The sequence below is a fragment of the Phalaenopsis equestris genome, unplaced genomic scaffold, assembly GCF_001263595.1.
Source record: "Phalaenopsis equestris unplaced genomic scaffold, ASM126359v1 Scaffold235757, whole genome shotgun sequence".
NCBI lineage: Eukaryota > Viridiplantae > Streptophyta > Magnoliopsida > Asparagales > Orchidaceae > Phalaenopsis > Phalaenopsis equestris.
The window spans coordinates 103546-119404 of record NW_018253616.1 but is presented as its reverse complement, the minus strand read 5'-3'; the positions used below and the strand labels follow the sequence as shown (position 1 = coordinate 119404).

The window sequence follows — 15859 nt, the reverse complement described above, 5'->3', positions numbered from 1 at the left end:
GTTTGAGTGGGCGGAGGACATCAAGAAACCTAGTAGGAAGAATGGGAAGCCTGTCATTATTTTTACAGGAACTGAAGATATTCAACTTGTTTCCTCCTGTCGACTGAGTTTGGTCGAGAAATTTTTGTATGGTCATCCCAAAATAGAGCTGATTCATATATCCCAAAATAGAGCTGATTCATAAGAAATTTGAGCTTATGCATCTTGTTGGGGAGTGGAAGATTGGACTGTTAGATGGAAGACACATTCTTATACAACTAAATAGTGAAGAGGATTATACGCGATTATTTGTTAGAAGAATAATCTTGATTGATAACAGAGCAATGAAGATTCTGAAATGGTCTGTGGATTTTGACCCATAGACGGAACCATCAATCATTCCGGTCTGTGGATTATACGTTCTTCTTCCTCGACTCTTCCTCTTCTATTTGCACAAACACTTGCGTCACTATTCCCGTGATCCTTTGATCCAAAGTTTGTTGGCTTCCCTCTTCTATATGCTTGGATCGTCTTGCTCAAAACTTGAGAAAGTCAGGCGTCCTCCCGGCACTCACAAGTCAAGAGAGCTGCTCAACGCCTCCTTCATTGTTTGACACTGATGCCGACTCGTTCTCCAAAGTCATCCTCCTTTCCTTCGCATGTTGCTTGACTCCCAGTTAAGTTGTTTGTCATGATTTAAAGGTGAACTTCAGATATTTATCTTCCCGATCTCCTCTTGTTTCCTCTCTCTCTTTATTCGGTTTCCCAACTCTTCACTTCATCTTCTTCTGCTTCCCCATTTCCTCTACTTGTTGTTTGTTTTTTTTCCCAAATAACTGAGATGAGAGGTTACAACAAATCCATCTGAATGAAACTTATCTGTAATGACTCATTTACAACCAACAACTTTTTTACCATAAGATAGTTCAACTAGTTTTCATAGACCATTTTCAGTTAAGGCATTCATTTTATCAAGTATCGTTGTTCGCCACCCGAAATGGGATTGGACTTGCTGAGCAGATCTCAGGACCTCTATAGATTCAATATAGGCAATAAACTAACACGAAGTAAAAGATAACTGGTTATAGTTAACACAAGAGGAAATGGGATATGCACTTTGACATTTACCTCTTCGAAGAGCAATAGGTAAATCGTGGTCACTAGGAGGAGGATTCTCTAAAAAAGATGATATCGGTGTTAGGCTAGGATTAAGTGGACAGGGTCTTCTAGAGTAAACATTAATGATAGGTGGTCTTGGTTGAGGCACTGGTGGTGGAGGTGGAAATGGAATAAGATCTAAACTGATGTGTGATATATTAATAACTCATTAGAAACCATGTACTTATTTATGAAGGGTAAAATGTCGAAACCTTATTTTGCAAGCTGTAGTATCCTAGAATGACACGTCATAATTACTTAAGGTATAGTTTAGAAACATGTGGATGAGTATCATGAACTAAAAAAGTACACCTACGTATATGTGGTTCAATGGGAAAGCGGGAGCTAGTTAGAAATACAATTTGGTAGGGTATCTGGTTCTGTAAACAACTGATGTCATCTTATTGAAAAAATGATCCGATTGATAAATGACATACAGTAGACACTGCATCAACTCAAAATCATTTGGGCACATTCATTTAAAACAAAATAGCTTTAGCTATCTTGGTAAAATGTTTATTTTTTCTTTGAGCTACTCTTTTTAAGATGTGATATTAAGATGGGATGATTGGTGAAGCATCCAATTTTATGTCATGTATGTTTAAAAAAGTGCATAAAAATTTTTTTTTTGACATTGTCAACTTATAATTTTAGCCAAAATATTGAATTATGTTTTAATTTCAATATGAAAAGATTCAAAATATGATGTTAACTCAGAATGAGATTTCATAAAATAAAGTGAGTCATATGAGAAAAATCATTCACCAAAGTGTCAAAATATTGAAATCTATTATAGGACAAGGTTCCCATTCATCAGAATGAGCAAACTCAAAACTATGACCAACTCTTTTATTAATTTTTGGAATAAAAGACACATGATGATGTTCAGCAAATTGACACAACTTATAATCTAAAGATAATCGTTAAAACTGCGGGTATAACTTTTTTAGCATTTGGTAGTGATAGATGCTCTAATTAATAATGGACCAAAAAAGAAGATAGTGTTGGAATAGGCTATGAGCTAAGGTAGTTTGTTATCCAAAATGTTTATCCCGCTGACTCTCTCCCTTTACCAATAATCTTTTTCGTCATAAGATCCTGGAAAAAGCAATGATCGTGGAAGAATAAGATATAATAATTAAGAGCACGTATAATTTTGCTAACATAAATAAGATTAAAAGAGAATTGAGGTAAACTAAGGGAAAAAATTAAAGATAATGTTGGTGTGATATTGATGGTGCCGGAACCAAGAATATTAGAGGTAGATTCAGCTAAGGTGACAGAAGAAAGATGTTTATAAACAGTGGAAAAGAGATTTGGATTGTCTGTTATGTAATTTGTAGCATCGAAATTAATCACCCATTATGTGGAAAAGGAAAAAAAAAAGGCAACTATCATTGTTACCAGACTCAACAACGGCAATGATATAGCAAGGGTAGGGATAAAGGGATTTATTCTTGGTTGCTTAGTGAAATTGGATGAATTTATATTCATCTACGGAAATTGAGAGTTTTATTCTGAGAGACCTCATTAGTAGTGTCCATGTGAGCTAACTGTGATTTGGAACTCTTCTGATTCTTTTTGAACAACTTTTGACATGTTCTCTTTGTATGACCAAGTTCATGGTAGTAGTAGCAGATTACCCTTGAGCCTTGATTTCAAGAAATTGGAGTTTCACTTTCATAATTGTCTTGAGACTGAGGTTTACTGATGTCTATTTTTTTATGGCTAGCAAGAGCACTAGGTTGTTGTACAGATGAAACCTAAGAACTTGGAATAGTATACAACATTTTATTACAGTCTTCTCTTAGAGTAGTAACTCTCAGGTCAGATAAGACTGGTTTGAAACCTTTATACTTGGAGTTAAGGCCAGTTAGAAAACTTATAGTAGTCATTTGTTTTGTTTGAGCTTGCTAAATTTAGAGATCAGTACTAAAGGCCAATAGTGTATTCAATTTTTCATAAACAAGTTTGAAGTGCATGTGATAAGTGAACTGATTGATCATTTTGTTCAGCTTGATAGAACTTCTTGCATACATAAAAAATTTGGGAAATATTCTCTCCCCGATAACACAAATGTCAATTCCTCCATCGCATCTTTAACAGATTCACAATGAGTAATATGACTATATTGATCAGGTTCGATAAAATTTTGTGTTTGTATTAAGAGTTGGTCATCAACTTTCATCCACTAATTTGGATTCATCTCTGCTGAGAAATTATCAATGAAGTGACATCCTTGAGAAATATTTTCTAGTAGTCTCGCCATTTTTTTCCAATAAATGATGCCATTTAACTTTTCATCAGAAATTTTAATTAGATTATTATATATCTTTTAGATGTCGTGGTCTTTTCATTATTTCATTTAAGACATTTAGAGTATTAGCATTATGGCAACAGTAATTTTGCATTTTGTTTGTAATTTGTTATCAGTCTTTCCAACTTGTTTTCAGAGACATTTTCTCGCTCGTATTTTTTACCAAACTCCATTTGGTAATTTTAGTTGATGAGATTTTATGTGTGGGGGCAAATACGCAGATTATGGAAGCTCATTTTCTGATGTTGTTCAAGGACTTCAACTTGTACTCGAATCTCTAGGTTCGCACCACCCAATGATGCCATCAAGTTACAAATACAAGGACACTCTAGAGAAGCAGGTCCGGCTTAAAGCATGGTAACTGATGTATTTGTTTTTATACATGAAAAATTTTCTTATTAATTTATTTATTTGTGTAACTTGTTTTTCAGCTGAGTCTGACCACCTTACATGTCCTTGGATTTGTTTCATTAGAGGATAGCCCGGCGCTTAAGGCTTTTCTTCTCAAGGTAAGGTCATCTCCCTTTAGAATCTTTGGTGTTTGCATACCATGTACAGTATCATGCATCTGTAGATATTCCATCTCATTGTTTTCCTTCTGAAACCATACTTGATAGTGCATTAAATATCTAACATTTTTTTTTGTAAAGTAGAATAGTGGTCTTTTTAAGGGTATATTTAAGGAAATAAATTTTCGATTTTGATAATTTTAGTTACTTTTTCCATGGGTATAAAAAAGCCTAGGAGTTCAGGATTTAATAACATATTTTGTTTCGCATTTGTATAAGCTTTATAGGACATTCTAAAATTAACTTTTATTTTAAAATTTCTTTATCAGGAAAGCATCCACCTCTGACTTTTAAAGTTTCCTTAAATGAAACAATTACTCCCCGCTTGACCTCCCTTTGTGTCAAACAACAGTGCATCAAAAATGGGCGATTCGATGAGACAAAATTCCCACCAATATTAGTCTTGACTTGCACAAATGAGGAATAAGAGGGTGGAGGATTGGTCACACTAAACTGTTACAAACTAATACTATCCGATTAGTTTTATATTCATTCATGTTCAAACTTTCAGAAAACCGTGCATTATTAATTCACTAATTATATACACAGTTACTAAGCACCAAAATATCAAATGTACATACTCCAAAAAGTCTTCAAACTCTCCAAAATCTTACAAATTAGAAGCTATACAAAGTCAGATCATTTGATTAATTGTCCTACTATTCCATACTATTTTTCTGAAAATTGACATAATAGAGTAAATTATAAGCTTAGTTAAACAATAAGTGTCTAAATAAGATTCAATAAACAGAAACGTATTAATTTGCATGCTAGTTAATGATTAATACAAGTGAATAAATAAGCTTGAATTTGTTTATTGCAGGCAATATATTTAAAAAGTTTTATAAAAGCAGTAAGCAATAATAAACATACTCTAACTTTCACATGTTTCAGTCAAATTCTTTTATAATCATATATATGCCTTTATTGTATTTTCTTATCCTAAGAATGTCTCTTTGTACTTGCACAGATTTTAATTTAATTCATTCCTAAGGGATGCAAAAAATTAGGTATATTTTATAAAAATAGTTATGTTAGATTTTAAGTGATGCAAAAAATTTGGTATATTTTAATGTGCACTTAATGTACTTGATTTATCCAAAACTGTGTATTACTCTATAGATGCTGAAAGGAATCTTTTTGTTATGTTTGGTCAGTTACCTATTTTGGTTAAGTAAATCAAGGTTTATAATGACTTATGTTAGAATCATGTGATTTTAATCGAGTTTCATTTCCTTCATAGCCCCTTGCACGAAGCAAATGGTGGCCAATTGTTTTTTTTTTTGGATTATAATTGCCCCAGAATTATGCTTCTAATAATCATCTTTAATTAAGAGTTTTCTGCTGTGATCATGAAGGACAATTAACAACATGGCCATGTGCTTGTAGGAAAATTGAAACTTAATCATAAACTCTTCATAAACTAAATGGTGAAATTTCTATGTACTGCTTGCTCTGAAATCCAATTTTTCTTTAGAAGAGATGGGAGGAAACTTTTTTGCTACTACGTTAGGGATAATTTCTTATTTGTCGTATTCATTATAGCAATAGCTATATTAAAACAAAATAAAAGGTAAAAACTCTTCATTGTTGCCAATTTAAAAGTTATTTATCAATTTTGGTGACGTGAAATTCATTAGTAATGTTTCTTATGGGCTTCTAAATTTCATTTGTTCAAATATAACATCTTATTGTGCTTCTATATTTTATATAGAGATGATCTATCAAATAATCATTACTGATCCTTCTTTCATTTGTGAAGAATGAACCTTTAAATTTTTTCTTTTTCATCTTACAGCTAGGCGTTTAGCTAATATATGCCTTAGCTAATGCTGTTATTGATAGTGAAAAATTATAACTGTCATCTAGTTTGCTGATCTGGAAATTTTTATACATGATTTACATTAAGTTAAAATATTTATGATATTCATAATAAGAAAAAATGAAAGCGAATTTATCTTTGCATATGTTTTGAAAATTGTATGCAAGGCCCTGTGGTCTAAGTCAGAATTAGTAAAAAAATCAACTATGGCACTTATGTTTTAGATTTTTATCTTAAGATGATCTTTAGTCATATCATCGGTATTGATAATATATTAGTTTATTGAAAAGCATTCAAACCTCAAGAATTCTTCATTGTTTTTTATATATTAATGATTTTCTTTACAATTTTTGAACCATTCTAGCTCCATAAGCCTATAGTTATGTTGTGATTATCATGTTAGATGAAGTGATACTTCCAGACCTCTTTTAACTTGTATAGCTTGATGGCATAGGAGGAAATACACAAGCCAGCTCCTGAATTCTTATTTGACTACATCTAACTTAAATCTCCTGAAGAAATTTTTATGATTTTTGCGAATTAATGCACTACAGTATCTTAGACAGTCCAAAATAGTTCACAAAAGCACAAGTCTCAGAAATAAATTACTAGAAGTCAGACTGGATCGATTTGAAATGGTTCCATTTTCATTCCTTTTTTGGCTCATTTATGTTTATGGCCAAATCGCTTTTGATTTATTATATTAGGTGTTATCTTCTTTTGAATTATGGTAACTTCAAATTTAAAGTTTCTTTTGATTGGAAAGGATTAGATTGCATTTAATGTTTAGCTTTATTCTTGTATCTATTTTATAAAAATAGGAGTCAATGTAAGTGGATTATTATTGATTAAATGAAATTATTTGGGGCTGGCTAAGTGCCTTTCAGATCGTAGTTGTGGATATCATGTCTTCAAGTTTTTCTGCAGAGTTGTTTTCTTACTTGCCCTTTCTTTTAAAGTAAGAACAAACGACCATTTAAATAGTCTACTTTTAACCATATTTTCCCAACCAATCAAAGCAGCTAAATACCTTCAAATATTATTGATGACTCATTTTATAATGTTTGGCGTTGTGAAAGTTTTTTAACTATGATCACAATTATTTTTTCATTAATCAAAACATTCCAATAAAAAATTATGGTTCATGTGATTAATGATTAAAGATAATATTTCTTGGATATGTATGTCATTAATTTTTAATAATGGAAAATTAAATATGTGATTTTTACCTTGAAAACGTTTATGTTTGTGAGGCTTATGTTGTCCTATATTTTTTATAATTTTTGTCACCTTACCTAATCATAATGTGCTCATTCGTGTTTCAGAGTGATACAGGAGTTAATCCAAACCACGACTCGAAATACGAATTTTGCTAACTTAATTGAGTATACAATGAAGACTCAAAAATAAAAGAAAATAACCACACAAAGCAAAGATGCAAGACAACTGCAAACAAACTACACAATAATGATGATAACAATGATCCTGATGAGTAGGAGCTCCGGAGTGGAAGAGTAGGGTCCAGGTGGTTTTGGTGAAGGCCGCGGGGCAATATCTTGCTGTTGTTGAAGGAGGAGAAAGGTGGGGCAGCAAGGTAGCGATCGTGGAGGTATTGAGCAGCAATGGGAGGAAGTGGTAAATGTCTTCGGTGGCTGAAATCCGGTTGGGCAGTGAACAGAGGCCTGCAGGAGGCAGGGATGGTCACAGTGGCCTGCAGAGGAGAGGCGGCCTGCTGGCTGTTTGCTGGATGCAGAATGGAGGGGCTGCAGCCTGCTGGGGAGAAGGGTGACAGCCTGCTGGAGGGAGAGAGGAGGGGCTGCAGCATGTTGGGAGGATGGCAACTTTATGGAACAGGGAGGAGGGGATGCGACCTGCTAGGAGGAGGGGCTGCAACCTGCTAGGAGGAGGGCGACAGTCTATTGGAGCAATGAGGAGGGGCTGACGAGTTAGAGGGAGGAAGTGGGGGAAGGATTGGAGTGGTTGAAGGCTAAGGAGAAGGGTTAGGGAAGATTTAGGAGGAAGATACATCACCAACTTGGAGTAGGATACAGTCGAAGCACCACCGTTTTCTCAAATACATCCGTCAAAATGGGAAAAGGTTTTCACACAGGAAAACCAAAAGCAACACAGCAAAAACAAAAGGAAACTTTAAGCATAACACTCCCTATTTATAATGAGGACTATGACTTATTTTAGATAATTTTTAAAATAAGAAAGAAGAATAAAAATAATAAGAATTCAGATTCAGGCAAGGCAGAATAAACTAATATAATTTCAGATTAGACAAGGATGAGTAAAATAAATCGGAATTTAGAATTCGTAAGGTCTTATAATCTGAAAGTACTAGGAAAGAAAGAGGGAGAGGGAGAGGGAGCTCCTTCCTTTGAAAACTTCAATTCCTTTTTCCATTAGATCGCATAAAATGGACATAATGCACCTTTGAAAAGTTGCATGTGCATTGTATAAACCAAAAGACATTCTTCTAAACGCAAAAGTCCCGTAAGGACTTGTGAATGTTCTCTTCTTTTGATTTTTAGGAGCTATGAGTATTCGGTGGTATCCAAAATATCCATATAAAAAGCAGAAATATCGGTGCCCAGCTAGTCTATCCAACATTTGATCCAGAAAAGGTAAAGGAAAGTGATGTTTCCTATTAACAAGATTTAATTTTTTTTAATCAATACAGATTCGCCACGTAGTGGGATTAATGTAGCCGACCCCACGTAGTGGGATTAAGGCTTTGTTGTTGTTGTTGTTGTTGTACAGATTCGCCACCTAATGACTTGTCTTGTTGGAATTAGTTCATTCTGTTCATTAACAACTACAATCATTCTCTCTTTCTTAGGAACACAGTGAATCAGACTAACCGTAACACTGCAAAAATAGGATAAATAATTCTAGCATCCAACCACTTTAAAATTTCTTTCTTTACAACATCTTCATTATGAGATTCAATCTCCTCTGGGAATTGTCCTAGTTTTATGATAATTTCTATTAAATTTTTATGCATACAAGTTGAAGGGCTGATATCTTTAATATCTGCTAATTTCCATCCAAAGACTTTGTTATAATTTTTTAATGTTTCTATTAATTATTGTTCCTAATCTTCAGTTAAGTCTGAGAATATTATAATAGGTAGTGTTCATGAGCCCCTTAGAAAATCATACTTTAAATGCGTAGGGAGACCCTTCTTCTCAAGTTTAGGAGGCTTTTCAATAGGCGGAATGAGATGTTTACTATTTTCAGTATTGTCTAAAATCTCAAAACTTTTCTGAATATAATTTGAATTCTAGGTGTTTATCTCAATTGATTTATATTGAAAATCAGTCTCATTCTCATCTTCCAGTTCTTGTTGTTTTGTTTTAGTTTCACAACTTTCTCTGAAATGGTTTTCAATTAAATAATTAAGAGTCTTCATCCTGTAACATTCATCATCTTTTTCTTTTGATGGATACTTCATTGATTTTAACACATTAAGCATAACTTTCTGGTCATTAACTTCTTAATTAACTCTAATTTTTGCACATTTATCATAGCTTGTTCAGTGGCAAAGAAATGTCTTCCTCAAATCATTGGTATTTTTTTATCTTCCTCAATATCTAAAACAATGAAATCCACTGGGAAGAAAATTTTTTGTACCTTCAATAGTACATCTTTTATAACCCCTTTAGGACATATAATTGATCGATCAGCTAACTGCAGGGTTACAATTGTGAGTGAATTATCCTCTAAGTCTAACCTTCTAAATATCGATAATAGCATGAGATTAATGTTAGTTCTTAAATCACATAGAGTTATTCCACAGAATCTCTTCTATCGTACATGGATTAGTAAAACTACCAAGATCTTTTAGTTTTTGAGGAAGTTTTTTCTGAATTATTGCACTGTAATCTTCACTTGGTACAACAGCCTCGTGATCTCCAAAATTTTTTTTTATTTAAAATTTATTTCATAAATTTAAGATAGATTGGCATTTGGTCCAGTGTTTCAGCAAAAGGAATGTTAATTGTTAGCTTTTTAAATATCTCCAAAAACATAGAAAATTGTTGATCCAATTTCTGCTATCTAAGTTTCTGAGGAAATGACAGTGGTGGTCTTTCTAAATTGATCTTAGTTGGAGAAGCAGGTTTTTCTATCACTTAAGGAACATTTTCTTCATATTTTTTCAGTTTCTTCATTTTCCCTCTCAACTTCAATTTCTTTTTGCACATTAGTCTCCAATTCTCTACCACTTCTCAACTTGATTGTGTTAACTTCTTTGCAGCACTTTGACTTCGTAATTTATTCCCCATCTGTAACACCACTTATTCTATAGTGAATTTTTTCTCTTTAATTTGTTGGTTAATTGTAAAGTGAGGAGGATAAAAAGGTTTATAATTAGTATGAGTTATTGAGTTTTTGGTTAATTGCATTTAAAGTCTCAAATGAAGGTTGAGAATCAATCATCTCAATGAATTTTCCTCAATCACATGAGTTGTTTGAAAAAAGTTCATTCCAAAATTGATCTAACTTCATTGATATCGCAACAACTTGAGATTCCAAAATAGAAATTGCATCATTATCATGAACACTTACTACTTTCTTAGGATTTAGCTTTTCGGAGGGTCATTAAAAGTTGTTAGTAGTCACCTCTTATATTAATTCATAAGCTTTATCAAATGATTTTGACAAACAACAGCGTCAATAATAAATATATTAATTCATAAGCTTTATCAAATGATTTTGACAGACAACAGCGTCAATAATAAATCTAAGGGATCCTACTAACCCATTATAAAATGTTTGAATAATTAACTATTCTGACACAACATGACGTAGACACTTCCTAAGGAGTTCTTTAAATGGTTCCCAGGCTTCATATATTGACTCACATTTATATCGAGTAAAAGAGGTATTATCATTTCTAAGCTTAGATGTTTTTGAAGATGGAAAATACTTAGGAAGGAATTTCTGTGCTAAATCTTTCTAATTTTTGATAGATCTAAGTGTTAATGAATTTAACCACATCTTAGCTTTATCCCTTAAGGAAAAAAATGTCTAAAGCTAACAGCGTCGTTTGATACGTCGTCGTACTTAAATGTAGTGCACAGTTCATTAAAAACTGGCAAGGTATAAGTTTGGATTTTCAGAGGGTGTTCCCCCAAACCGATTATTTTGTACCATTTGAATTATAACAGGTTTTAATTCAACTGAGTTAGTCGCTACAGCAGGACTTTGTATGCTCAAATGAATTTATGTTGTAGGGTTTGCATAGTTCTTTAAAGGTCATTGTACATGATGATCATTTGCAACAGTTTGATTATCAATGTTATTATGTGATGAGCTCGCGCAGTTCTTTTCATTTTCTAATCTTTTTTATGGTTCATTCTAACTCATAGAATTTAGAATTTGATTAATAATTTACACACTAGGGGTACTACGCAAGTATACGCATCATTTCAAGTAATATATGATTTTCTTTTAAAACCTCAGTATCGATCCCATAGAGAAGGTGAAACTCTTTTTTATCCAAAAATCTTTTTATGACTTAGGAAAACTTTACTTAAACTTCAGACAATATATGTGACAACTACAGACAATTATTTTGTGTACCTGAAATCAGAAACACAAAATACTTTCCATTAAAGTGTAATATTCTAAATAGAGAAGGTGAAACTCTTTTTTATCCAGAAATCTTTTTTGTGTTTTTTTGTGAGTTAGGCTTTTTAGGCCATTTCATGCAACATTTCTGTATCTTTTCCATATTAATATATTTGTCTTTGGGCTTTTTCTATATATATATATATATATATATAACACATTTTAAGGTGCATCAACTCCCTCACTATTAATTTAATGTAGAAATTTTTTTATTAATTGGGACAACTATTTTTATTTTTGAAAATATATCAATAGCATTTTTAATATTCGGTGGCTTATCATTTCCTATATTTTATTGGCTGACTTCTTATTCCTCATCATCTATAATTTTGAACAAAAATTAAAACGATCTAATTAGATTCATTTAGCACTTAATCTAACAATTCATAGATTTATTCAATAAACATAATGAATTTTTTTACTATGATTAAAATCAAAATTTTTTGTATGCTACTTTTATCATGACTTGTCTTGAAAACTTGGAATACTAAAGTCGAAATAGACGGTTGGATAGTAGTAACATATTAGTCTAACAACCACAATAGTCCACAATAACAATCATCTAAACAAGAAGAGTGGCTAAACCATAAAAAAAACTTGTAAATGAGTTGGTTAGTTGATGGAAATGTTGAAGGTTTCAACTACGGAAGATTCACAAAACAATGAAGGTTGTAGATGCTAGAAAGCCCTCATTGGATCTCTAAATCAACAAGTATTTGGTGTAGCAAAGTAAAGATGTTGTGAAATTAGTGAAACAAATGAATACATGTAACAATGAGCAATAGAGTTGAACTAACATTGCCGAGATTACTATAACATTGAGCAATGGGAAGAGTTTATTTGCGTCACCCACAAGCACTATACCTCAAAGTCCTGGGAAGAAATGTGATCATGGAATCACATCAAGCACTGCGTCGTAGAGTATTATAACAAGTCTGTTATTCTCAGTGAAATGTAAAGTTTGTTAAAATCAATTTTGAAGTTGACATTGAGCATAGATAATGCGGGTGCTCGGTGTTGTGCCCAAATTCAAGCATAGTAAAGTGCTTCGACACCGGACACTGCGAACCCGAGGGGCTGAAGCCCCACGAATCATCGCGACGCGATAAACTGCAAACTCGCGAATGCGAGAGAGCAGAATAGCGTGATTGCGATCCCGCGTATGGAGCAGGGATCGGATTGCGAATCTTCACGATCCAGGGCTTCTTCATGCACCTTCCACACTTGTCTTCTTCTAGAAAAGTTTTTCTTTTGGATTTTTCTGCCCTTCTTTTTGTGTAGAAGAATGAAGCTATAAGTAGCTATCTCCTCTGAGTGTGTGAGTTAGTTCTACTTGATTTGTCTTCTAATCTCTTGTGTGGAGTCACTTCCCTCTTGTTAAGGTTGTAATTGACAACAGGTGATCCTTCGGCTATATCCTGCTTCGAGATGGTGTTGTAAACTTCAAACTTCTTGACTACTACTCACCAACCCCTTTTCCTACCAATTCCCCTAGTTATCTACCACCCTCACATTCCTCCACCACTCTACCTCTATTCCTACTTCCTCCAAGATGTCACCATTCAATCCACCTATAGCCGATCACACACAATCCCCTACCTACCCGAGAGTCGCTCACCTCGCCGATGCCACCACCATCTTTGAATCTCTTCCTATAACTATAGCTAGGGATTCATCCATTTTTTGTATTTCTCTTTTGTTTTGTTTGAGTCGTGTTGTATCACTATTTTTATATTAATAATAGTTTACTTTTTTTGTATTATGCCACATTTTAACTAGTTCCGGTATCAATAGATTTTGCTTGTCAATGTGCAAAGAAATCTCGATATTGGAATAATGTGGAGCCAATAAATCACCAAACTTGAAAATTGATGTGTGTAGAAACAAGCCAATAGGATCGAAAGGTAGCATAGCATATTTTTTTTTATGGTGTACCAATGATTTAAAGTAATCGACATTAATCGAAAGGTAGCATAGCATGAGATTGTTTATTGATGTTGATCAGTGGCAAAATCTGTTAGGACTTTTTGTTGGGCAATGAAGGCTGATGAACAATGTGGTGGTGAAGGCTGAGAATGCATTGGGTGATGAAGGTTGACACACAGATGGAGAAGCTTTGTGCTCTGAGAACATGAAGAGAACACAAGCTAGTATGAGGGAATTTTTTTATTTTACAAAGTATTTGATACAAGGCAATATATAGAGTAATCAGGAAGTGAAAAAAATAAAATTATTATTAATATATAATTTTTGTCCTTCAAATGAATCCTTGGGCTCTTGCTTTTTTTTTTCTTCTATAGATATGAATTTGTTGGATCTTTATTTGGGCAGTTTGAATTTGTGGGATCCTGATTTTCTTTCTTTGCCATTAATTTAAGGGTTCTAATAAGAAGAAGAATCATATCATATACATATTTACCTGCTAGATAAACTGCTATTAATCTAAGATACAAACTTTTACTATGACATTTCACAAATTTGAGGTCTTGCCCAATGCTTGTAAACGAGTATTCAAAGAACTAGCTTCATGCTCTTAGCAACGTCAGGCTTCTCAAATTTAGAATAAGGAAGTTTGCTCCTTTATTATCAGAGAATAGAAATGCAAGCTGCAAGCAGTATGATTTTTTGTTGATTCCACTGAATTTGGTAAAACTACTTTGCCCTTTATGCATAGTTTTCATTCCCATCTGCTCACAGATGTTGATATTTTATCTGAAATCTAGTTCTTCAGCAAAGTTCTGATTTTTGTGTAAAATGTTGCAGAAAGCTCAGTTTTTTGAGGGCTGGTTCAAGTTTCTTTGCTCATCTTTATTAGAAAGCCAAAATCAACCATCTGCGGGCATGGTTACATCCACCGGGGAGCCTGCTGATGAGTCTGCTCCATACTCGCCAAAGGAAATGGTGCACGTTGCACTGAAGTCCTTATACAACATTTACAAGTGCAACGAACATCATGACATTGCTGAAAGATTCAGGATATTGATTAGCAAATACTCCTGAACTTTCTTTCCCTGCTGCTGTAGTGAACTTTTCATATGTAAAGGCATTTTTTTTTTCACTCGTAAGCAAGATGATCTGAAAAGAACTTTTGTTGTGTTTCCTGATGTTTTTTGACCAACGAGGAAGAAGGCAGTTTTTGGGTTTTCTATATCTTGGTTTTTAGATACTAGTGGAGCATTCCTACATAATTTTGAACGCAATTCCACCATTGAAAAAGTAGACTAATCTTTGTCCAGTGATGCTTGAATGTATATTGTCATATTCTCATGAATGATGATGTTTGTGTCTATTTGACCGTTTAATCCCTAACAAACATGATGCATGTCTAGCGTTTGCAGTTGGGTTTTTTTTTCTTTTTTTGTTTTGTTGTGTTTTTTTCTCTTTTGTACGTGAAGTTGACTGCGAAGGTCCAAATTAAATTGGAAATGAAAGTTTTTGTACGTGAAGTTGACTGCGAAGGTCCAAATTACATTGGAAATGAAAGTTTAAGTTTACATAGTAGGATAATATGTAGCCGTGGACACCGGTCTTACTAAAAGAATATGCAAGCAGTGCTATGGTGAGTTACGTAAAAGCTTGCCATCACATCCTAGGGGTGGGTGGTTTGGAAGCGCACTGTTTTTGTGCAAGGTTCGACCTCCCTTCCAACCTTGCACCATAATCCTATAATTTAACCTCGACACACCAATAAAAGTGTTACATCAATTGGTTATTAAACTGGATGTAATTTAACTACTATAGCTTAATTTGTTATCAAATATATTCAATACTAAATATAATATAATTATTTATTATATAATAATGAAATGCAAAAGATAGTAATTTTCACAAAGTCTAACCTATAATTTATTCCTTGACCAATTTTCATTTGGTCAAGTGGTTACTAATTCAAGTAATTGTATGCAAACTGGCTGTTTTTTCAGTCTAACCTATAATTTATTCCTTGACCAATAATAGCATGAATTTAGTAAACAAATCTTTAATTGTTTGCATAGGTTAGTTTTTGTAAAAATACATGATCTTTAATTTTAAATTCAATCATTTCATGCTTATGGGCAAAATATCTCTTATAACTCTCCTAAGCTGCATGCAATCATTCTTGAATTTAATTACCCTTTTCGGTTGCTTGATCTATTAGTTGAATTTCAAATAATTTTCTCTTGCCAACCTCAAACCAACACAAGAGATCCGCACTTTCTTTTATAATGATGGTTTGTTGATCTCATTTTTCGTGAGGTCTAGTCTTCCTCTTAGGGTTTAGGATCTAGCCTTAGGGATCTCCCTTTGACTATCTTAAAACCTTAGAAATGGGACCCGCCTCATTTTAGAAATTCAACCTATTTCTGTACACTTTTGGAGTTTCGCGTATGTGGT

General features: G+C 33.4%; 1 protein-coding gene across 1 annotated transcript; it reads left to right on the top strand.

The window, feature by feature from the left end:
- Window positions 1–3636: 3636 nt before the first annotated feature.
- On the top strand, window positions 3637–14800 carry LOC110039196. The gene is made up of 3 exons (XM_020744183.1): window positions 3637–3794; window positions 3886–3963; window positions 14249–14800. Exons 1-3 carry the CDS (start codon window positions 3654–3656, stop codon window positions 14483–14485), a joined length of 456 nt encoding a protein of 151 aa, XP_020599842.1. The 5' UTR covers window positions 3637–3653; the 3' UTR covers window positions 14486–14800.
- The last annotated feature ends 1059 nt before the right edge of the window (window positions 14801–15859 follow it).